We start from the raw sequence: 23035 nt of genomic DNA, 5'->3' as shown, positions 1-23035 counted from the left end.
GTCTTGCTGAGGACTCGCTGCTCCACCTCCCCGTGTGAAATCCTCTCCGGCCGTTGTTTGGTATCGATCTTCGTCCCGCTCTGTACTGGAACATTTCCTCTCTTTGGCTTTTGAAGTTTGTGCTCAGTCTTTCTGCATCTGTGCTGTAGATGTGTGGGTGGCTATTTTCCATCTCTTAAATGTTTTTTCTAAGGTTGTTGGCAGGGTGCTTGTGTTTTTTAATTTGTTTCTGTTTGTTTCCCACGGTGCAGATTTCCAGCATTGCCATAACTCCCAAATTAACACAAATGTGGACAAAATCACTTAATTTGACAAAACAGTAACTTACCCTTTATCTAATGCTATTAACAGTTGACTTCAAACTCACGCTTTGGGTCTGCTTTAAAATAGCAACTCGCTCACATAGCCAATAAACTCATTACCTTTATTCCTCTTATTCTTTGTATAAATACATTATTTATCATTTATCTTTAGTCACATTAATTACTGTAACAGTGTCTTCACAGGTCTGTCCAACAAATGAATCCTCCAGCTGCAGCTGATCCAGAACGCTGCTGCTGATGTTCTCACTAAAACCAGGAAGTTAGAACCCATCAACCCAGTTCTAAAGTCCCTCCACTGGCTCCCTGCAGCTCAGAGAATAGACTTTGAAAAACTGTTGTTAGTTTATAAATCACTGAACGGCTTAGCACCACAATACATTAAAGATCTGCTGGAAGGTTGTTTTATCAACTTTTCAGACCTCTCATGTCTTCTGGTTCTGGTTCTGCTCTGCAACAACCAGAACCAAACATGGAGATGCAGCGATCAGCTTCTATGTACCACAAATCTGGAACAGACTTCCAGAAAACTGTAAGTTTTAAACTCAGTGTTTAAACAGCTAAAGCACTGAGTGCCTTTAAATCAAAACTAGAACCCCACCTGCTTAGAGTTGTATTTGAAACATAATCATGAAACATTAATCAATAATCTGATGTGCAAAATATAATGTTGTTGACTGTGTTGACTTTTTATTTTTGTGTTTTTATTATGTAAAGCACTTTGAAATGCCTGCTGCTGAAAGGTGCTATACAAAGAAAATTAGATTGATTGATTGATTGATTGATTGATTGATTGACTGACTGACTCTTCCATGTACAAAATTCAGTGCTTTTCCAAACTATGACATCATTTTGAGACAAAGTGAAGGTAGCTGGACTCTTTCTTCGAGGAAACCATTGGTAGCACAAGAAGACACAAGTTTTGAACACTCTGCCTCTCTTTTATAGCAACTAATCAGTTAATTAGACCACCACATGAAGTAGGCCCACTGTCTGCAGCCTGTTCATTTCATGGTAATTATCAAGGACCACACCACAAAGATATAGGTTTAAAGATTTATTGATGAAGGGATGAGAGGATGAAAGGATGAATGATCTTGATTTGGTTATCTGGAGAGTTTGAGGTGAAGACAGCATGGGGGTTTGGTCTTTGGAAAACAGTTATTCTTATTTTTTCCTGAACCTGCATAGAACCCCCAGACAAAACCTGCAGCAAAAAGAAGCAAAGCATGGATATGAATGAAGAGGGATGAAATGAAAGAAGCAAAGGGAGGATGGGGTTGATGAAATGTAACAAACTGAGATGAATGGGTGAGCAGAGTATAAATAGGCCACTTGGAAAATTAGAGGTGTGGTTTGGATGTGGAACTGCTCTTGAACTTAAATTAACACATTAACTTCACAAGTATAAGAAAAGAAATAATCAGCATTTTTAAGCTTGTTAAGCTCTTTGTAGCAACAAAGTCCAGGAAGCACATTTGCATCACTAAAACATTTAGCCATGACTGTACTGACTGCATACTTAGGGAAAAATCTACGTATTGTAATTTGCAATTATGTTAAATCCTCAAACTTATGGATATTTGGTTCATGCAACCTTTACAATACAGTGGTTTTGTCCACTGTTCACCTTTAATCAAGTCAGATTAAATAGGTAATGATTTGCTTCCATAAAATAATTCTGAAATGTGAGAACTATGCCAACCCTTTTGACTTAACTTGAAAGGAGGAACAAATGTTACGTTTGCAATGAAATATTTTTAAATTCTAACTCGAATAATAATAAAATTCAGAACATTCGTGTGATGCTTGGGTAATGTTTTTTGTTTTGTTTTTATTCCACCACAGTTTTGGTTCAACTGTTTAGTTCCTGTTTATTGATTTTTGACACTAATCTGGATAGTGTGAGATCAGGCTTATTACAAACATTCACAATAAAAAGATAACATGGGAAGCATGACTGAAAGATTTTACATTTTTAATAGCTTTCAAGTTTGAGCATAAAAGCTTTTTGTCATAACCTTTGATTGTTCTAGCTCTACAGTTACTGTAGAGTTAGTGTGTGTGAATGTGGTAAAAGTATTTGTCTTCTTCTTTATTCTTCTACATGCTTTTTTCAGCTGTTGTTGCCACTTTTGGTCAGATCACTTTCCACTCTTTCTGAATTATGCTTTTACTGATGACTACTGTCACTCTAATGTTCCAGAGTTTCATATCTCTAACTGATTTCAATTTTCTGTGGCAGAAATCTCGAAGCGATGTTGGCAACTTTGACAAGGAGTTCACCAAGATGGCGGTGGAGCTGACACCGACAGACAAACTCTTCATCATGAACCTGGATCAGAATGAGTTCCAAGGCTTCTCCTACACCAACCCTGAATTTGTTATACAAGTCTGAGGACATCCCGGTGGTTAGATGAGACACAGAAAAAATAACCCAAACAGCTCAGCTGTAGTACTGTGCAAAAGTTTTAAACAATTCCATATGATTTACACTATTTCTGCCAAATTGCCTTGGAATCTTTTAACCTCAGTAAAAGCTCTCCCCTCTTTCTGAAGGGCTCTGAAAGCTTTTCTTTGGACATTAACAGCTTTTTTTGCTCCTTTTATCGGAGCATGACAGCATCTTCTTGAGAAGATTACTTCATAAAATAAAATGTTGGCCAAGTTAGTCAAATGTCTTCGATTCACTGCATTTTATATAGCAAATACTGGTCATTAGTATACTGGTCAACATCTAATGACCAAAGGTTCATTAGATGTTAGAAAAAGATTTGGGCTATTGTTTGACAATAGGTCAAACAAAAGCTTAAACATAAATGTCTCCCTGCTTTCCATGTGGAGCTTTGGTTTAGGGGATGCAGTTCATCTCTTAATTGTTGTTCAGCTTCTAAAACAGAAGAAACAAAGACAATTTTGTAGTAGCGACAGCAGCGTGTGTCATGATCTAAGTCACAAAAGCCTTTCAACTGATTTGTTCATTCAAATTTGCAACCCTCATATTTGCTAGAGTTAGCAGGAGGTTTTCTGCAAAGTTTCTTTATGGTTGTCTGTGCTGAGAAATGCTGTTTTTATCTGGCAAAGCAAATGGGTAGAAGATCTTATCCTCCCCAAAATATCATGCTTTAATAAAGGAAAACATGCTGCTCGCTAGTTGTAAGCACTGACTCCTGCTGTACATGCTGACATGTATGCAGCTTTTTCACTTGTTAAAATGTATATTAACAACTTCATTTGACTAATTTGCTTAGATTTATAAGGTCAACCAGTTGCTTCTTGTAGCCCCACAAAAAAATCTTTCACCATGTTTTAGTGCAGTCACTCCTTTAGTTTCTAAGTATTTTTATGCATAAATGATGACTATAATGACAAAGAAAATTTCTGCACAATGGAGTAAAAATGAGGGGAATGAGATGCCAAAGTCCAAAGAAAACTACAACACATCTCCAAATAATAAACAGAACCGTTTCTCAAGACCATATTACATATTACATAGTTTCCTGAAAAACAAATTATAAAGAAATTATGGATGATTCAAGTCTTTTGCACAGTACTGCATACTTCCCTCCTAATCCACTAACCTCATTTCAAGCCAGGAAGACAAATTGACACCATATCATTTTAACACTTACATTTTTACTGGGAGTGGGTTCATTCATAGTGAGAATTTTCTTCAAACATTGTGCAACAGAAGAATCCACCAAATGACCTTCTACCACAGTGGTGACATTCACATCTCCAGGAAACAGCAGCAGTAGATAACATTCACAGGACTTCACCACAAACGGCTCAAGATTTACTGCCAACATGTACCTTTGCGCTATGTTGATAATGAAGAGTGTGTTTGTTTACTTGATTTCCTTCTCCTATGCTGGCAAGAGTGACGTCATAAACATTTTATAATCAATAAGTCAAACATGGCAGCATGTCTGAACTGACAGCAATTCAGAGGGGTGCAAGATTCAGATCTAGGATTTATAACCTCGTGTCTAAGCTGGTCCTGTACTTAGTCTTAAGCATGTCTTGTCTTCCAAGTTGATGCAAAAAAAAAAAAAACTATTATCTTTCTCACATATCCTCATGACTTTGTTTGCATTGCAGTGGGTTGGTGCTGTGTAGGTCTTTACAGTTCTTGTGGTGGAGCTCCTCTATGCATGCATGTTGGTACTGTAGTTAAAGATTTTTACACTGAACAAAAATATTAACACCCCATGTCAAATATAAGAGTTTTATGAACATTTGGGTTACGCGATATACAGAGAAACTCAAAATATATTTTCAGTAATTACTGATCTTCATATCGGCATCGTGGTATGGCCACTTGTAGCGGATTGACAGTCCTTTGAACATGATAGGGGTCAGGTTGAGTAATTAAATTTTGACCATGTTGGCTTCCCGTATGCGGCTACAGACAGTCTGAGGTGTCTGTTGTGCAGCCCAATAGTTTCATCAGCTGTGTGTGTCGCTGGTCTTAGCCGATCCTGCAAATGGACGAACCAGATGTGGCGATCTTTGCTGGAGTGGTCACACATGGCAGACGAGGATGAGGTCGATTTGCAGTAGTGCCAGTCTGTTGGAAACCAACTCTAAAACAGCCTGTGGTCCAATAATGGACATGGAGCCGTGCAGCTACTGCTTTGGTGAACATCCCTGTATCCAACATGCCAATGGCACGCTCCCACATAACTTGCGACATCTGAAGCCTTATGACTTGTGACAAAATTTGACATTTTGGAGCGACCTTTTATTGTCCAGTCCAAGGGTTGTCCAGTTGTTGCTCATTTTGTCTGATCACCCAGTGGACATGCACTGAGTAAAAAACAACTCACTGACAGCAAGTTGGACTAAAGGTTATTCACAAGTCAAAAGAAATATTACTTTTGTACAATAAAATGTCAGCAAATGCTCATTTACAGTTGTTAACTCCACATGGCAACAATAGTTGACATGGGGCGTTTATATTTTTGTTCAGTGTATTTTTGTTTTTTGACACCATCCAGGAGAAAACCTTGTGACATGTCCTGAATGTATTGATCCATGTCGGTTCTTGACATTTCACATGTGAATTCTGCTTTCATTCTCTCCCTGAAATGCTGAAAAGTCTGCTGCTTCAAAAACTCTTAGGAGATTATGGAATTTTAGGACAAAAACTTAAAAACTTGATGTATACTTCTGTGAGATTTGTGTTTCAGTGTATGTGTAAATATGAGCGAGGAATTAGAGGTAGGTGTGTTTTTCTTGTACTAATACACTTCTCTACTATTCCTCACAGTCCAGCCCCTTTTCATTTTTTTCCCACAATTTCAGAGTTATTCATATATGTCTTCCACTTTTTATCTTTTCCACTTTCTGGCTTTAAAATAGCACTTTATTGTTATCAATTATTTTGTCCTACTTCTGTAGCAGAAACACATCTTCATTTTAAGGTGATGAAATGATCAAGTCAATATTTGGAAATACGGAAAAAAGGAGAGACTTACTATGCAAAAGGAAGAAGGTCAAAAGGAAAAGAAGAAACCCTGAGAGAATAAAAGGACATGATAGATATGATGCATGCATCATCTTTAGCTGAAGAGATGGATACAAAAAACATTAAAATATTATCATACAATCAATTCTGTAATTTTGTCTTTTTTGCTTCACATCTGTTTGCAGATTCATGACCTAATCATCAAACCACACATTAAAAATTGATGGTCACCTGGGTAACACATTGTGTCCATTTCTAAAAAAAGACTTTCTCTGATATAATCAGCAGCTTTAAGCAGTCATCATCTTACCTGCTGTAGTGTGAACTCAGACTAACTGAAGCTGAGATAAACACAAGTTTGGCCCAGAATCAAACTTATGTAATAGTTCTCAAATATAGTTTCTACCAAAGTGATTGCAGTTCTTAATCTGGAGTCATAAAAGGGGAATACATATTAGAAATGACATGGTGCATTTTATCAGTATAAAAATGTAATTATTTTCCAATGCAAAAGAGAAATTTGCTTAGTCCTCTCTTGTATCTTGGCAAACAGACATAAACTAAACTGTTTATAGATTTATGTCCAGATAGAATTGATATTTTACATATCCAAACATCAGCACTTTTGTCAGCTTTAATTTTAGCCACATTTTACAGAAATTGTATTACTTTCTACTGTCCAATTGCCCCAACCAATCCCAAAAAGTCCCACTGAAAATCTTGACAAGAACAGAGACACAGATGTGACTTTGAAATTGGTCACTGACATTAGTATGATATCTGTTTTTCAGTAGAGTAAAGGAACATGGACAGCTGCAGAGTCCCGGGTGAGACAGAAAAAGATACAGTATGTAATATGAACTAAAACTTGTCTTACTGTATAATTTCACAGTAAATAAATATGTTTGCTATATTAAAGACACATCATATGTCACCTGCTCTGTGTAATTCAGCAGGGTAGGTCTGTGGAATCAGAACCACATAATTGAAAAATGCAAAGTTTGCATTGACAAGGATTCATTTGCTTACACAGCCAAATGTGTAAGAGAAGATGTGTATTCTGTTTTTTGAATTCTTTAATAACTTTGTGATTGCTATGGAATCTAATGTTGTTGATGTTTTTGAGCACTTGATAGCAGTCAATATATAATATTATTGTGATAATTCACGAAAATATTAAAAATATTTGTAACTGCATATTTGCTCAGTGTAGGCAAGCATTGAGCAAATATGCAGACTCAATTAGAATATGACTGAAAAGTTAATTTTTTATCAAGTGAAAGATATAATATAGATTAATTAAATGTGAAATGTGTATAAAAAAATGTTTTTTTATATCTCTTAGTAAGTCTAATACCTGCTAAAAGCTTGTTGTTTTCAAAATGTATTATTAATCTGACAAACCTCATCAAAGAAATAGATAGACAGACTTTATTGTCATTCAATTGTACTTTTAAAATGTACATATTAAGCAACATTTCGTTGCAAGGCTCCAATAATAATAGGATATCCTAATTTATTGAATAAGACTGTATGGGATTCACATTTCTTCCAGTCACATATCTGTGGGTGCATCAGCGCCTCCCTCATCCCCCCTTCCTCTCTCTTCCCCATCATGCATAGCAACTTGCAACACAAAGTTAAGTTACAGCCTTGCTTATTTAGCAATCCATGGTTCTTTATTTCCCTCTCTTCTGCGTGTTGCTCTACATGTTGAGCACTGCTGGTCTCTGTGACCCAGCGGGCTCACTGCATCCTTCCTAATGGGACACACACTCCACCCACACACACACCATGAGCTCCATTCACTGGTAGGAGGGGTTATGACTCCAGGCTGCCTGTGCGGAACAACCATTGATGTTCTCTGGAGCACAGAGTTCTCTCTTCTGTAAGAGCAGCAACACGTCTGCTTCTCCTCTCTGCCAAAAGACTTGGAGAAAGCTTGATGGACTTAACGTTAAGTGTGTCGCGCTTCCTGTAGAGGACAATGTTCTCCACATCCGTGTGTCCCTCAACTAAATGGAGTCATACAGATAAGACATTTGGAACCAGTTCTGGTCAGCTTCTGAATCCAGGAGTGTGAGTCTTGAGGTGAAACTGCTCGGCTTAAGGAAGTGAAGGTGTATAAGGCCAAGATGAGGGTTTGCAACAGGGGGATGATGATGCTTCTGACCACAGCGGGGGCTTTCTGTGCATTCAGCCTCATGACCATTGCAGTGGGAACGGACTACTGGCTCTACTCCCGCGGGATGTGCCGCTCCAAGAACCTGAACGACAATGAGACCGTCCACAAAAACGAGGAGGTTCTGACCCACTCGGGACTTTGGAGGACCTGTTGCACTGAGGGTAGGATTTAAACTCACATTTTCATGCAGAAATCTGATTAAATTATCAATTGGCGATGCAAGGTAAACTATAAAAGCACGGCAAGATTGTCTCTATGCACAGCAAATTTGCTAGAGTTAAACTTGCAGTGTCGGCACATAATAGAGTACAGTGTTAAGACTTGAGTGTTGTTTTCACCATAAGTAATTCAACACAATTGTGATAACATAAGAATATGGGTGTTAAATGTCAGACCTGACGCTTTTTAACACCAGTAGTGTAATCTTGAACAACCAAGTTTGCTAATGGAAGAGTCTCGCCAACGCCATTTTCTTTTTACTCGCTTGGATCACGAGGATGGAGGGAGTATGTAAGTAGATAACATTTTACAGTAGTATCAATTTTTCAGTTATTAATCATTGTTGCTGATTATGTACCAATATTGCGGTTTTCTTTAAGCTTTTGGTGAAAAGACTGAAGCTCAATGAATTTTTAAATGCATTGCATTTGCTTTCAAATTCAGAAAGCAACAGTTCTGTGGTTGTTTATTTAAATAAAAGTTGTATGTTGGCAAACAGGTAGAGCAGGCAGGCGGTTAGCTATTCTTACTGTCTCCAAGTTAGTACACTAGCTTCGCCATATGGCTAACAGGGTTCAACGACTTCGAAGATAATTCTCCAAAGATAATTCTCCGTTTAAATATATGTGGCACTAGGAAAGTGAGGCATGAAACTAGCCCCCCCCCCACATTTTGTTTTTGGTGATGATCACTCACAGCCTAGCGTTAGAATTTATTAGAGTTAACAATGTTTATTAGAGTTAATGTTTATTAGATTTAACAATGTTTTGGTTTCGCCATCGGAGGGCGCTCAGTACCACATACAACAGCGGGTGACGCTCTGGCAGGCTGTAGGAGTCCGCCATTGCAGAGAGGACAGCTTGTTGCAGCGGATGTTGGGAGCACTACTGTAACCGCTGTATTTTCTTTTTACAGGTAAGCTGAGTATTAGAATGTATAGCTCGTAACGCCAGTAGCCTCCGATGGGTACGGAATGACACAACAAAGGCGCTTCAGTATAGCTGCATTACTGAGCTAGATATAAAGCAGGAGTTAGCACCAGGCTAAAGTAGCGAGGCTAACGGCTCACGCTTGGCTCGCGCTTATGTGGGCTCGGTGGGTCGGCTTAATAGGGCCGCAACATGTGTTTTAAACTTATGTATTGTTTGAGTTCAGTTGAGTTAATGAAAGTATGTTGGATGTAGATGTACAGTGATGTCAGTAGAGAGCATGTGTATTTGTTGTAGTACCACATACAACAGCGGGTGACGCTCTGGCAGGCTGTAGGAGTCCGCCATTGCAGAGAGGACAGCTTGTTGCAGTGGATGTTGGGAGTGCTACTGTAACCGCTGTATTTTCTTTTTACAGTTTAAACTAAATAAATATGCTGCACGAGGAGTGACTCGGCCCATCATTTCCTGCTGTGTAACATATTTTGGCGAGCCAGCCAGGAGGTGGCGCTAGTGAATCAACACCATTACCAACCACCTTCCTTCACAAGAGACGAACCAGAAAGAAAAAAAGATGGAAGCAGCACAGCTTCTGCGTGATCGAGTGAGCGCAGCCTTGTGGCAGTTGGAAAGAGAGCATCTCATGGACGTGTGCAGGCGACTGAAGTGTTCCGGCCTGGACAGCGGAGAGCCTCAAAGTAAAACCAAAAGGACACTCATCAGATTGGCAGAGGACATGTTTGATGAGATAGAGAAAAGTGAAGAAGAGGATCAAGTGGAACAGTTTTAAAAAGAAACAGCCACGTATATCCAGAGACTAAGTAAAGTAATGTGTCAGTCTGAAGAGGAATCCTCATTTAAAAAGTCTGTGTCACAGATAGACCTTGAGGACACTATTCCATGCACCCCTTCAGTCCAGGCAACAGATTATCCACTCAAAACCCGACCAGAGCCAAAACAAACCCTGCAGGAGGTAACATTGAGGAGGGAGTTTAAAATCTCTGGGCAGATTGGAGAGAGTGGGCAGAAGGATAAGCTGTCCTACCTCAGTTTAGTACGCCAGATCGAAAACGGGATTGATAAAGGACACTCCGAGGTTGAAGTAGTTGAAGCAGTAATTAGGGCCATCAGTCCAGGAATGCCCCTAAGAGACATGTTGGAGATAAAACGTGGGTTAACCCTTAGCAAACTGCTCACCATACTAAAGGGACACTACCGGGTCGATAGCCCCACTGAACTTTACCATCAGCTTCTCAATATCTCCCAAAAACCCAAAGAAACTGCCCTAAATTTTGTATTTCGTGCTCCATCCATCCATCCATCCATCCATCTTCTTCCGCTTATCCGAGGTCGGGTCGCGGGGGTAGCAGCTTCAGAAGGGAGGCCCAGACTTCCCTCTCCCCGGCCACTTCTTCCAGCTCTTCCGGGGGAATCCCGAGGCGTTCCCAGGCCAGCCGAGAGACATAGTCTCTCCAGCGTGTCCTGGGTCTTCCCCGGGGCCTCCTCCCGGTGGGACGTGCCCGGAACACCTCACCAGGGAGGCGTCCAGGAGGCATCCTGACCAGATGCCCAAGCCACCTCAACTGGCTCCTCTCGATGTGAAGGAGCAGCGGCTCTACTCTGAGTCCCTCCCGGATGACTGAGCTTCTCACCCTATCTCTAAGGGAGAGCCCAGCCACCCTACGGAGAAAACCCATTTCGGCCGCTTGTATCCGCGATCTCGTTCTTTCGGTCATGACCCAAAGCTCATGACCATAGATGAGGGTGGGAACGTAGATCGACCGGTAAATCGAGAGCTTCGCTTTTTGGCTCAGCTCTCTCTTCACCACGACGGACCGGTACAGCGCCCGCTTGACAGTAGACGCTGCGCCAATCCGCCTGTCGATCCGCCTGTATTTCGTGCTATCGAGCTCAAAGAAAAACTTCTCTGGAAAGCAGCAAATGAGGAGACCGATGAACTGTACAGCAGGACCACAATTCAGCGTAAGTTTCTCCGCTCCATTGAAACTGTGCTACTCAGTGACTCCATTAAGTATCAGTTGCTGCCTCTCCTAAGTAATATGACCATAACAGATGAAGAACTGATTGAGAAGGTTAACGAAGCTTCAAAACTAGAAAATGAAAGATTGGAGAAACGAAGAAGGTCCACTGCAGTCAAGATTCCCAAGGTACAAAAGCTCCAAACAGCGTGCCAGACAGCCCTGACATCTGTTCAAAGCCACCCGAAACCCAAAGAATCCCCCATTACAGTGGCTGTGAAAACAGTTAAAAATAAAGAGACTAAAACAGACCCACAGCAGATCATAGAAGAATTTCGCAAAGAAATGAAAGAGATGTTTGTGGCTGCTATGGAAACCAGTCCCCACACCATGGCACCAAAACAAAGACAAAAAGGCTGTAAGAAGTGCAGAGAAGAGGGAAAAGGAGACAACTGTATGCACTGTTTCAAATGTGGGCGGGAGGGCCACTACTCTCGTGGATGCCGAGCACCGAGACCGTTGATGGGAAACGAGGAAGGGCTACTGAGGTGGGACCAGCAGTAGTCCAGGATCCACGGTCCCATAATGAGCAGTCAAGCCCACCACCATCCTCCAATGAAATGCCAGTTACTGCCTTATCAGCTGTAACTGAAGTTCATTATCTACCCCCTCAACACAAGTCAAGGTTAGTAAGCCTGGTGGGAAACCGCTGTACTGTTAACTGTTTTATGGACAACCATCCAGTCAAAGTATTGTGGGATTCAGGGGCACAGTCCAGCATTGTAAATGAAAACTGGCGGCAGAACCACCTTCCCCACACAGTTGTCAGACCTGTGTCAGAACTGTTAGATAATGAGACACTCACAGTGTTTGCTGCAAATGACACAACCATCCCCTACACTGGCTGGATAGAAGTCAGCTTCAGACTAGACAGTGATTGCTTCCCAACCAGTGAGTTGCAAGTGCCAATATTGGTAGCCAGTGACCCAGCCGTGGCCAGTGATCCCATCATCGGCTACAATGTTATTGAGGCGGTTGTCAACAGAAGAGAAGTAAAGACCAAAGGTGGAAGAAAACAACTTGCACACTATGTAAGTAAAGCATTTGAAATAACTGTACAAACTGCACATAATGTTGTCAGACTGGTGCAGAACAGCAAAAAAGACTCAGAGGCAGGTGTGGTAAGGACTGGAGTAAAGAGAGTGCCTTTGAGAGCAAACCAAGTTACCACAGTCTATGCACGGGCACATGTTAGTCCACATGCTCTGGGTCAAGACATGTTTTTTTTAGCTGACATGGTTGACTCACCACCAGAGGGCGTCATGTTCAGTGATGTACTGGTGCTAATTCCAGACAGAAAAGTGCCATATGTGCCCATCCCAGTGACTAACACCACAGACCACACCATTTATCTAATGAGTCGTAAAGTGATCGGACGTCTTGAACCAATAAAGACTGTATATGCAGCAGACATCCAGACAAAAGTAAATGAGTGGACACAAGAGGAAAAACAGAGTTCAAAGTTAAAGTCACACATCCCGAATAACACACAGTCAGACAACATTCAACAGAGACCAAAGTCATGGGATCCACCAGTGGATCTTCAACACTTGACAGAAAGTCAACAAACAGCTGTGAAGATGATGTTGCGGGAAGAATGTGAGGCATTTGCATATGACCGTGATGATGTGGGCTGTATCCCTTCCCTGAAAATACATATAACCCTTCATGACACAAGTCCTGTAAAGAAAACCTACATGTCGGTCCCAAAACCTCTTCACAATGAAGTGAAAGAGTATCTGCAGGATCTACTTAACAAAGGCTGGATCACACCATCAAGGTCTCCCTACTCATCACCTGTGGTGTGTGTCCGTAAGAAGGATGGTACCCTTCGGCTTTGTTGTGACTTCAGAGAGCTCAACCGCAAGTCAGTTCCGGACCGTCATCCAATACCAAGAATTCAGGACATGCTGGATGCACTGGGCGGGAGCTCCTGGTTTTTAGTGTTAGACCAAGGCAAGGCGTACCACCAGGGTTTTTTGGATGATGAGAGCCGCCCCTTAACCGCCTTCATCACACCCTGGGGGCTCTACCAATGGGTGCGCATTCCCTTTGGCCTGAGCTCCGCACCCGCTGAGTTCCAGAGGAGCATGGAACATTGCATGGCAGGTCTCAGAGACACTATTTGCCTTCCGTACCTGGACGACAACCTGGTGCACAGCAGCAATTTTGAAGAACACCTAGAGCACATCCGCCTTGTCCTCCAGCGTTACAGGGAGCATGGTGTTAAGCTGACTCCAAAGAAATGTGACCCGTTCAGGAGAAGTGTCAAGTTTTTGGGCAAGCTAGTTACAGGCCAGGGTTACACAATGGACCCAGCAGAGCTGGCCCCGGTGATGGCCTTAAAGGAAAAAACACCTGCAACTGTCGGAGAGGTACGTCAAATGCTTGGTTTTCTCTCTTATTATAGGCCTTTCATCACCAACTTCTCCCGCATAGCCCATCCACTCTATAGCCTGCTTAGTCCTCCATCCTCTGAGAACTCTGTTTCAGTCCCAGATGACAAGACTAGGAAGGGGGTGAAGAAAAGTAGAGGCCACTTACCTTCACGGTCACCCATTCAGTGGACTAGCGCCCATCAAGAGACATTGAGCCAGCTCATAGATGCACTTACCAGACCTCCTGTCCTTGGGTACCCCGACTTTACAGAGCCCTTTGTGTTACATTGTGATGCATCTCAAGTTGGGTTAGGTGCAGTCTTATACCAGCGACAGCAAGGCAAGATGAGAGTTATAGTGTATGGTTCCCGCACCTTGAGTCCAGCAGAGAAAAAGTACCACTTGCACTCTGGCAAATTAGAGTTTTTGGCAATGAAGTGGGCCATATGTGAACGTTTCCGAGATTATCTGTACCATGCACCATCATTTGTGGTGTACACAGATAATAACCCGCTAACATATGTGCTCACTACGGCAAAGCTCAATGCCACAGGTCACAGATGGGTCGCGGAGCTGGCCAGCTATAACTTCACCATCCGCTACCGTCCAGGCAAAACCAACACCGACGCTGATGGCCTGTCGCGAATGCCGTTGGACATTGACAGTTACATGAAGAGCTGTACAGCTGAAGTGGGACAGGAAGCCATAAGCGCATCTATGGAGTCTGTGGTGGTGGAGCAGAGTTACCCGTGTCAAGGCATTGGTGTTATCCATGTTAGTGCTCTGAAGCTGATCAAAGATTCTAACACCAATCAGCCTCTTACACCAGACGAGATCCGCACAGCCCAGGAAGCAGATGAGGTCCTGTCAAGAGTGCTCTGGTACAAGTCACAGGGTAGGAGACCAAGTAGGATCGAGGTGAAGTCTGAGGTTCCTGCAGTAGCTACATTACTCAGGCAGTGGTTGAAGCTCCACGTCGACCAACATGGTATCCTGCACCGCAAAACAGCTCACCGAGAGCAGCTATTGGTCCCTAAAGCCTATCATCCCCTGGTTTTCAAAGAGCTCCATAAAGACATGGGCCATTTAGGGGTGGAAAGAACACTTGCCCTGATCAGAGACAGGTTTTACTGGCCGCAGATGGCAAAAGACATTGAACACTTTGTTAAGAAAGAATGCGAGTGTCTCAAGAAGAAGAAGCCGAGTAAGCAGAACTGTGCTCCTCTGACCTCGATCCAGTCAACTTACCCGTTCCAACTGGTATCCATAGACTTCCTCCACCTGGAAAAGTGCAAGCATGGCTACAAATATATACTAGTTGTCATGGATCACTTCACGAGGTTCGCCCAAGCTTACCCGACAAAGAAGAAAGCAGCTAAAACTGTCGCTGACAAGCTCTTCAATGACTTTGCACTCAAGTTTGGCTTCCTGACCAGACTTCACCATGACATGGGTAAAGAATTTGACAACAAGCTCATGGCACGGTTGAAAGAACTCTCAGGTATCCAGGGTTCTCATACGACACCCTACCATCCACAGGGTAATGGACAGGTGGAGAGATTCAACCGTACCCTGTTGTCCATGTTACGGACCCTGGAGGACAAGGAGAAGGAGGATTGGAAAGAGTCATTGGCTAAGGTTGTCCATGCGTACAACTGTACGAAGGGCGAGGCAACAGGCTATGCCCTATATTACCTCATCTTCGGACGTTCCCCCCGCCTGCCTATCGATCTGCTCTTCAATCTGAGAAAAGATGAAACTTATGTGGACTATGATGACTATGTTAGCTGCTGGAAGAAGAGAATGCAGGAGGCTTACACAGTAGCTTCCAAGACGGCTACCAAGGAAGCTGCTCGAGGGAAAGCATACTATGATAGAAGAGTGAAAGGGAGAGATCTTCAGCCTGGTGACAGAGTCCTCCTCCGAAACCTCACTCCCAGAGGTGGACCTGCGAAGATCCAATCTTATTGGGAGAACCAGATCTACAAAGTGATGGAGAGAAAGGCAGATGATAGCCCGGTGTATCGAATCTGCCCTGAAACTGGTCGAGGGAGAGACAAGGTGGTGCACAGGAACCTCCTACTGCCCTGCGACTTCCTACCACTTGAAAAGCCATCAACACAGACTGTTCAGCCCCGAAAAGATGCTTCGGCTGTTACAAAGAAAAAGCTGAGACGTCCACGTGTAGAGCAACATCTAGGAAATAGTGACACATCAGATGATGACCACAGCGGCACGTACCAGTGGTACTTCAGGGATGTTCCAGGGAGACGGAGGCAGACTCCACTCAACCCTTTGGCGGAGCCGTTCCAGCCTGAAACAAGTCTTCACGTTCAAGAAGAGGATGTGCCACTACAGAGCAAAGAGGATGTGCCACTACAGAGCGAAGAGGACGGCCCTGACATTGACCTTGGGAGGTCAGAGAGCGGTGAGGCAGTGATTGACATTTCAGCTGCCAACAAAGGTGAGACTGACTCTGTGAGACAGCGACCCCATAGACAAAGTCAAAAACCGCTTGTACTGAGTTATGACACTTTAGGTCAGCCGACTTTGGTTCAGAGGGACTGCAAGGTGACTAAGACTCAGGTTATTGAGAGTAATGCCTTCTGGAGACCATGGGCTGTGGGTCTGTGTCAAGTTTATAGTTGAGTGTCCTGTGCAACCAGAAATGTCAGGAGACATTTAATTTTGTGGGGGAGAGTGTGGCACTAGGAAAGTGAGGCATGAAACTAGCCCCCCCCCCACATTTTGTTTTTGGTGATGATCACTCACAGCCTAGCGTTAGAATTTATTAGAGTTAACAATGTTTATTAGAGTTAATGTTTATTAGATTTAACAATGTTTTGGTTTCGCCATCGGAGGGCGCTCAGTACCACATACAACAGCGGGTGACGCTCTGGCAGGCTGTAGGAGTCCGCCATTGCAGAGAGGACAGCTTGTTGCAGCGGATGTTGGGAGCACTACTGTAACCGCTGTATTTTCTTTTTACAGGTAAGCTGAGTATTAGAATGTATAGCTCGTAACGCCAGTAGCCTCCGATGGGTACGGAATGACACAACAAAGGCGCTTCATTATAGCTGCATTACTGAGCTAGATATAAAGCAGGAGTTAGCACCAGGCTAAAGTAACGAGGCTAACGGCTCACGCTTGGCTCGCGCTTATGTGGGCTCGGTGGGTCGGCTTAATAGGGCCGCAACATGTGTTTTAAACTTATGTATTGTTTGAGTTCAGTTGAGTTAATGAAAGTATGTTGGATGTAGATGTACAGTGATGTCAGTAGAGAGCATGTGTATTTGTTGTAGTACCACATACAACAGCGGGTGACGCTCTGGCAGGCTGTAGGAGTCCGCCATTGCAGAGAGGACAGCTTGTTGCAGCGGATGTTGGGAGCGCTACTGTAACCGCTGTATTTTCTTTTTACAGTTTAAACTGAATAAATATGCTGCACGAGGAGTGACTCGGCCCATCATTTCCTGCTGTGTAACATATACATGGTCGATAATGTGCGGCTATCATGTGTCTAAACTGAAGCATCATAGTAAATTTATGTGCAATAACCTATGACACAAGTAGTGGTGACGTACTTCCATTTAAACTTTCACCACATAGACCGTTTCCGGTTACCGGTTGGTCCAATTGTTTTTAGCCATAGCTGCAAAAGTTGTACCATGAACAAGACGCAAAAGTTAAAATATATGCAAGCTACTGGTATAACAACTGAGTTTTGTTGTGTGGCGTTGTGTTCAGCAATTAGCCGGTACCATCCAGTGCTTAGTTTTTTCATTTTCCTGCTGATATCTGTGGTGGGTTATGGTCCTCGGGGTGTTCCGTACCAGAGGCGGGTTATGTACATGTATGGTTTCCGGTAAAAGGGGTTTTGGTTTTCAGTAAAATATGCCTGCCGGCTAAAGACAAGCTGTTGTCAGAGTCCTCAATTAATGGTCTACAAATTACTACAATATCAAGGTGACAACAGATCATATCCAAAACTTAGCCACTAAAGTGAACACACGGTTTGTAGCTGCCGGGTATTTCAAACTTGAGGATATTTAAGATCCATCGTCAGAAATGGGTAGACGGTGGTTAAAAGGGAGCTGTTCGTGCTTCGTTCACTGGAATAATTTGTGGGAGGAAAATAATGTGGGAGGAAATTCACTGCTATGGGAAAAGGCTGAGAACAGAGGCAGCGATTTGGCACAAAGTAAGTCAATGTGTGTGTGTGTGTTGATGTATGCGTTTGTGTTATATGGAGTATAAAATAATTTTTAGGCAACTCCTTAGTTTTTGTTTATACAACAGTTATATAAAATACACTTAACACGCAGTCGGAGCGCCCCTCCGATACCGAGCATGGTAATTTAAGCACAGCCAAACGCAGCAAAGCTTCAGCCTGAAAATTATTCAATCTTTCTGTTCTACCAACACCGAGCAACACGATCCAAACCACACAGGTAGCGGTCAAATTAAAGTCCAAAACCTTTCATTTCCAGCCGTACAAGTGTCACCTCTCCACATAAAAAAATCCACAGAACAAGTACAAATAGAAAAGAAGGGCTTATTTCCCGAATCACCAAAATATGACATTTACCTTTAATGTTTCATAATTATAACCCACATCAGAGTAAATATTTCCACTTGGCTGCTATAATCAGTTCTTGTGCTATAAGAACAACAGAAAAAAGAAAAAAATATAATTCTTTTGCCTTTTTTTTCCTCTCAGAGATTCTGTTTAGAAAAATTAAGCTATGAAGTTACATCCAGGGTTTGTACTGGTCATGGAAAACCTGGAAAGTCATGTAATTTAATTTTTCGATTTTCAAGACCTGGAAAATCGGTCTTGATTTTCATTTCCATTTCATTTCCATTTGGTCTGGTCTTAGTGTCGGACATTGAGGACTCGGGATTTTATTTCAAGACCACAACTGTGGAAATGTCACTAAATTGCCAGCATATTGTTCAGTTTATTTGTCAACATCCTTGTTTGCACTGGATGCAAAACATACCGATTCAAATCCAAGCAATAACGCAACTTAATAATTACGTGTTTCTGTTACTGCCAGGGCAACACATTCTCACTCCCGACTCGTCTTAAATTGACGAGTTGGTACGAGTTCTGACCATGCGTCAATATGTGACCATTTGGGAAGGTTCCTTCAGCGTCACATGTTGACGCGTCGGGAAACCACTTTGCGTCAATAATTCACGAGAAGGGCGCTCCCTAAGCATCAAAAAACGACGATCTGGTTAGGGTTAGGGGAAAAGTTACGGTTAGGCTTACGCTTCACCCCTTTGCGTAAACATGTGACGCTGAGGGACCTGCACAAGCGTCAATATATGACGAGTAGGGAGTGAGAATGGGTTGGCCAGGGCCGGCCCAAGGCATAAGCAAACTAAGCAGCCGCTTATGATAACCCTGTAAAGGGGAAAAACGACACGGACACGACTCCTTTCGCTTCCAGTGTTATTATGGAGGAGCAGAAGCAATGCGGTCCACTACATCCAGTCAGACAAAACTAATCGAGACACGATCGGTGAACAAACTGAAGATGTAGATAATCCAAACAGACAAAACCAATCGAGACACGATCGGTAAACAACTGCAGGTAATCAAAATGATTAGGTCTAATAGTATTATACCCTGCAACACACTCCCCCACAAAATAGATGTTGTCCCCAACATCTCAACTCGTGCGATGTTGGGAAAGTAGTAAAAACATATCAAGCAACACACCAGTCTTAAAAAATAGTCCTTAAGCCATTAAATCTACTTACAGACTGGAACTCTTTCATACATTTTCCTTTTGAAGGTCAACACCTAGTGTCCATGTTTTAAACCTGAAAGTCACTACTTGTCCATAATCTTAGTGGTCATCCTGTGACTCTATAACAAGAGTTCATTGAAAAGTACATTGTGGCTTGGATGCCAATATGTCAGTTCACATAGAGAATAGTCCCTCATCGTGACTGTTATAATAAACAGTCCATCATATTATGAGCCCAATGTGTGTTCATTCTTTTGACTCAGTGGTGCACCCTGTCTTGTGCTCTCATCTCTGATAGTCATATGAGATGTAGTACGGGTGAACAATGTTCATCCAAGGCATTGTGAAGTATGTGGGTTGTGGTGGGGTCCTTAGGTTGTAGCAGACTGGAGATCCAAGTCTCTCATATGTAAAAACTTTGGGCTTCCTGTGAAGCCGTTGAGGTCATTGAGCTTCCTCAGGAGCCTGAACTCCCTCTCTGATGATCCCAGGTGAAGCAGGTTGTTCAGTAGCATCCTCCATCATTTGTTCCTCATTACAAGTGCCAGACTCGTCATACTCCATCGCAGTTGTTTCTCCTTGTTCGTGATCCATTTCAGGGACTGTGCTCCCCTCGAACTGGATATCTCCTACCTCTTGGGTTGTGCTCGCAGGCATAGGATTTTCTTTCTCAGGCTGGGCTGACTGGTGATATAGCACAGGATAGTATTCGTCAGCATCATCATCCTCTTTCTCCTCCAACTGCTCCACTCCTTTGTTATTTAACACTTTTCCCCTCTTTTTTTCAGCCTAGACTGGAATCTCAAGGGGTAAAGAGTCACATGGGAGGAGCAGATTGCGGTGAAGGACCCTTGACCTTCTTTGACCTTTTTCAGGTTTCAGTTCATAAACTGGGACATTTTCATTTACCTGGCGAACAACGACATGGACAGTGTCCTCTCAGTGATTCCTCAGTTTCCCTGGGCCCCCACGAGATGTCAAGTTGCGTACTAAAACACAATCACCTGGTTGTAATACTGAACTTTTTACTTTGCTGCTGTACAATTTCTTACTCCTCAGTCCAGCTTCCTGGGCCTTTTCGCTGGCGATTCCATACGCCTCCTCCATGCCTTGGTTCCACTTTTCCATGTAGCTATGATGAGTATGGCCTGCTTGTTGTGGAGTCAAGTTAAACAGCATGTCGACTGGCAATCGGGGAGAACGCCCATACAATAACTGAAAGGGGGAGAAACCTGTCACCTCACTCCGAGTACAGTTGTATGCATAGATCATTTTGTTTAGTGAATCCTTCCAGTTGTGTTTCTGTTTGTCTGTGAGTGTCCTGAGCATCTGGAGTAATGTCCGGTTGAATCTTTCAACTTGTCCATTCCCTTGCGGGTGGTAGGGAGTGGTTCTGGATCCAGCAACTCCACAGTATTTTTTCAGTTGTGTGAACAGTTGATTCTCGAACTCACCACCCTGGTCGTGGTGAATACGGGCGGGAAAACCAAATCTCATGGCATAATCATTGAAGATCTTGTCTGCTGCCGTTTTAGCTGATTTAGAAGTGGTGGCATAAGCCTGGGCAAAGCGGATAAAATGATCAATGATCACCAGGATGTACTCATAACCCCCAAGGCATTTCTCAAGATGCAGAAAGTCAACAGAGACAAGTTCAAATGGTTGAGTTGTTACGATGTTGGTGAGTGGAGCCCTTGTTTCCTGACTGGGTTTCTTATGTTTGAGGCATTCACATTTTCTCATAACATAGCTCTCTATCTCACGCTGCATATATGGCCAATAAAATCTGTCCCGTATCAGAGATGATGTCCTGTCGACACCTTGGTGGCCCATTTCGTCATGAAGTTCCCTCAACACTGTATTTTTATGTTTTTCTGGGAGTACAAGTTGTTTTTTGCTTGCTGTCTTTCTGTGCAACACCCCACTTTCATCAATTTCCAACTTGTCCCACTCTCTTAGCAAGCACCCCACTTGTGGACTAAGTTGTTTGAGTTGTGCACCTAATGGTTTGCTTGCGTTTAGTTTGAACTGGATTACTGGTACCAGAACTGGATAATTTCTTTGGTCATCCTGGATTTGTTCTGGTGTTAGTGGGATGATGGCCGTGTCAGGGGTCAAACCTGCATTTGGTACTGAGACGCACATGGACCACGACACACTGGACTCATCTTGATTTTTCACAGCTTCTGTAGTTGCCCCAATGATATCAGATAGCATTTCTTCTGAACACTCCTTCATAAAAGACTCCACATCTAGAGGCATTCGGGATAAACTGTCTGCGTCCACATTTTCCTTTTCTGGCCTATATTTCACAGAGAAATGAAAATCTGCCAGCTCTGCAACCCATCGACATCCTGTTGCATTTAGTTTGGCAGTGGACAACACATATTGTCACTATAGACAGTGAAAAATGGAGCATAATATAAATAGTCACTGAATTTCTCTGTTACAGCCCATTTAAGGGCGAGAAACTCTAACTTCCCCGAATGCAAATGATAATTTTTCTCTGCAGTTGTTAAGGTGCGCGAGCCATAGGCAATCACACGTAGCTTTCCATTCTGTTTTTGGTATAGCGCGGCACCTAGACCCAGATTGGACGCATCCGTGTGAAGAACAAATGGCTGTGAGAAATCTGGGAAGCCAAGAATAGGGGGTTGACGAGGCAGTTAATGAGTTGTTCCAAAATCAACTGGTGTTTTTCAGTCCACTGAATGATTGTGCTAGATGGGACAGCTCTGCTGAAAAGTCCTTTATATATTGCTTGTAATAGCTCAAGAGTCCAAGAATTGCCCTCAACTCACCAACATTCACAGGATGTTTATGCTTTAGGGCTCTTACAACATCAGTGTCAGCTGGGTCCATTCTGCTGCCCTCAGCAGACATGATCCTGCCCAGGTACCGCACCTCAACTTTAAACAGGTCGCACTTTTTAGATTTTAGCTTGATCCCATGCTGCCTCAGACGCTGCAACACTGTTCGGACATGGCTGACGTGATCTTCAAATGTCCTGCTGAACACAAGAACATCATCAAGATATGGGACACACATTTCATATTGCAAATCTGCTAAACATTGCTCCATGCAGCACTGAAAAGCTGCGGGTGCATTCATAAGGCAGAATGGGATTCATATCCACTCATATAGACCCCAGGGAGTCACAAAGGCAGTTAAATGTCTGCTGTCTCTGTCCATGAATCCCTGATGATATGCTTTTCCTTGGTCCAGTAATGAAAAGTAGGTGTTTCCCCCCAGGTTATCCATTATATCTTGAACCCTGGGAATCGGGTGGCGGTCAGGATGTGTTTTTTTGTTGAGCTCCCTATAATCTATACATAAACGCAAGGTGCCATCTTTTTTTCTTACACAGACAATCGGCGAGGCGTAAGAAGATGTGGATCTTTCAACCCACCCTTGCGCTATGAGATCCTGCAGGTAGTCTTTCATTTCCCTGTACAAAGGTTTTGGCACAGACCGGTATGTTTTTGATACAGGTTCATCATCCTTCAATGAGATGTTCATTTGCAACTCATGTATGCAGCCAATATCCTGGAGAAAGACTCGGATTCTTCTCTTAACATCTGGCTTACTATTTGTCTCTGGTCCTCATCTAGGTGGGTTAAATCAACCGGAGGGTCCCACTGTCCATCTGCAGGTGCACCTTCTCTGGTGCTCTGGACCTGGATGTGATTGACTGATTTACTTGTTGGTTGTTGGGTTGTGCTGAATAAGTCAG

The 23035-nt window shown here is 42.9% G+C and overlaps 2 protein-coding genes across 3 annotated transcripts in view; both read left to right on the top strand.

The window, feature by feature from the left end:
• LOC114145501 (protein kinase C beta type-like) overlaps positions 1-5935 on the top strand; it is an 80849-nt gene extending 74914 nt beyond the window's left edge. The window contains exon 17 of the mRNA XM_028019124.1: positions 2566-5935. Within this exon, the coding sequence (XP_027874925.1) occupies positions 2566-2718 (153 nt within the window). The 3' untranslated portion in view covers positions 2719-5935. The remainder of the gene's footprint in view (positions 1-2565) is intronic.
• A 1740-nt stretch (positions 5936-7675) lies between these two features.
• cacng3a (calcium channel, voltage-dependent, gamma subunit 3a) overlaps positions 7676-23035 on the top strand; it is a 41914-nt gene continuing 26554 nt past the window's right edge. Inside the window, exon 1 of one of the 2 annotated variants that reach the window (XM_028019137.1) lies at positions 7676-8136. In XM_028019137.1, coding sequence (XP_027874938.1) covers positions 7926-8136 — 211 coding nt within the window. In that variant the 5' untranslated portion in view covers positions 7676-7925. Of the gene's footprint in view, positions 8137-21984; positions 21997-23035 lie in introns of those variants that run through there. The other variant, XR_003595711.1, reaches the window with a different exon arrangement.

This window comes from Xiphophorus couchianus, chromosome 5 (assembly GCF_001444195.1).
Source record: "Xiphophorus couchianus chromosome 5, X_couchianus-1.0, whole genome shotgun sequence".
Taxonomy (NCBI): domain Eukaryota; kingdom Metazoa; phylum Chordata; class Actinopteri; order Cyprinodontiformes; family Poeciliidae; genus Xiphophorus; species Xiphophorus couchianus.
This window is presented reverse-complemented; position numbering and strand designations above follow the sequence as displayed.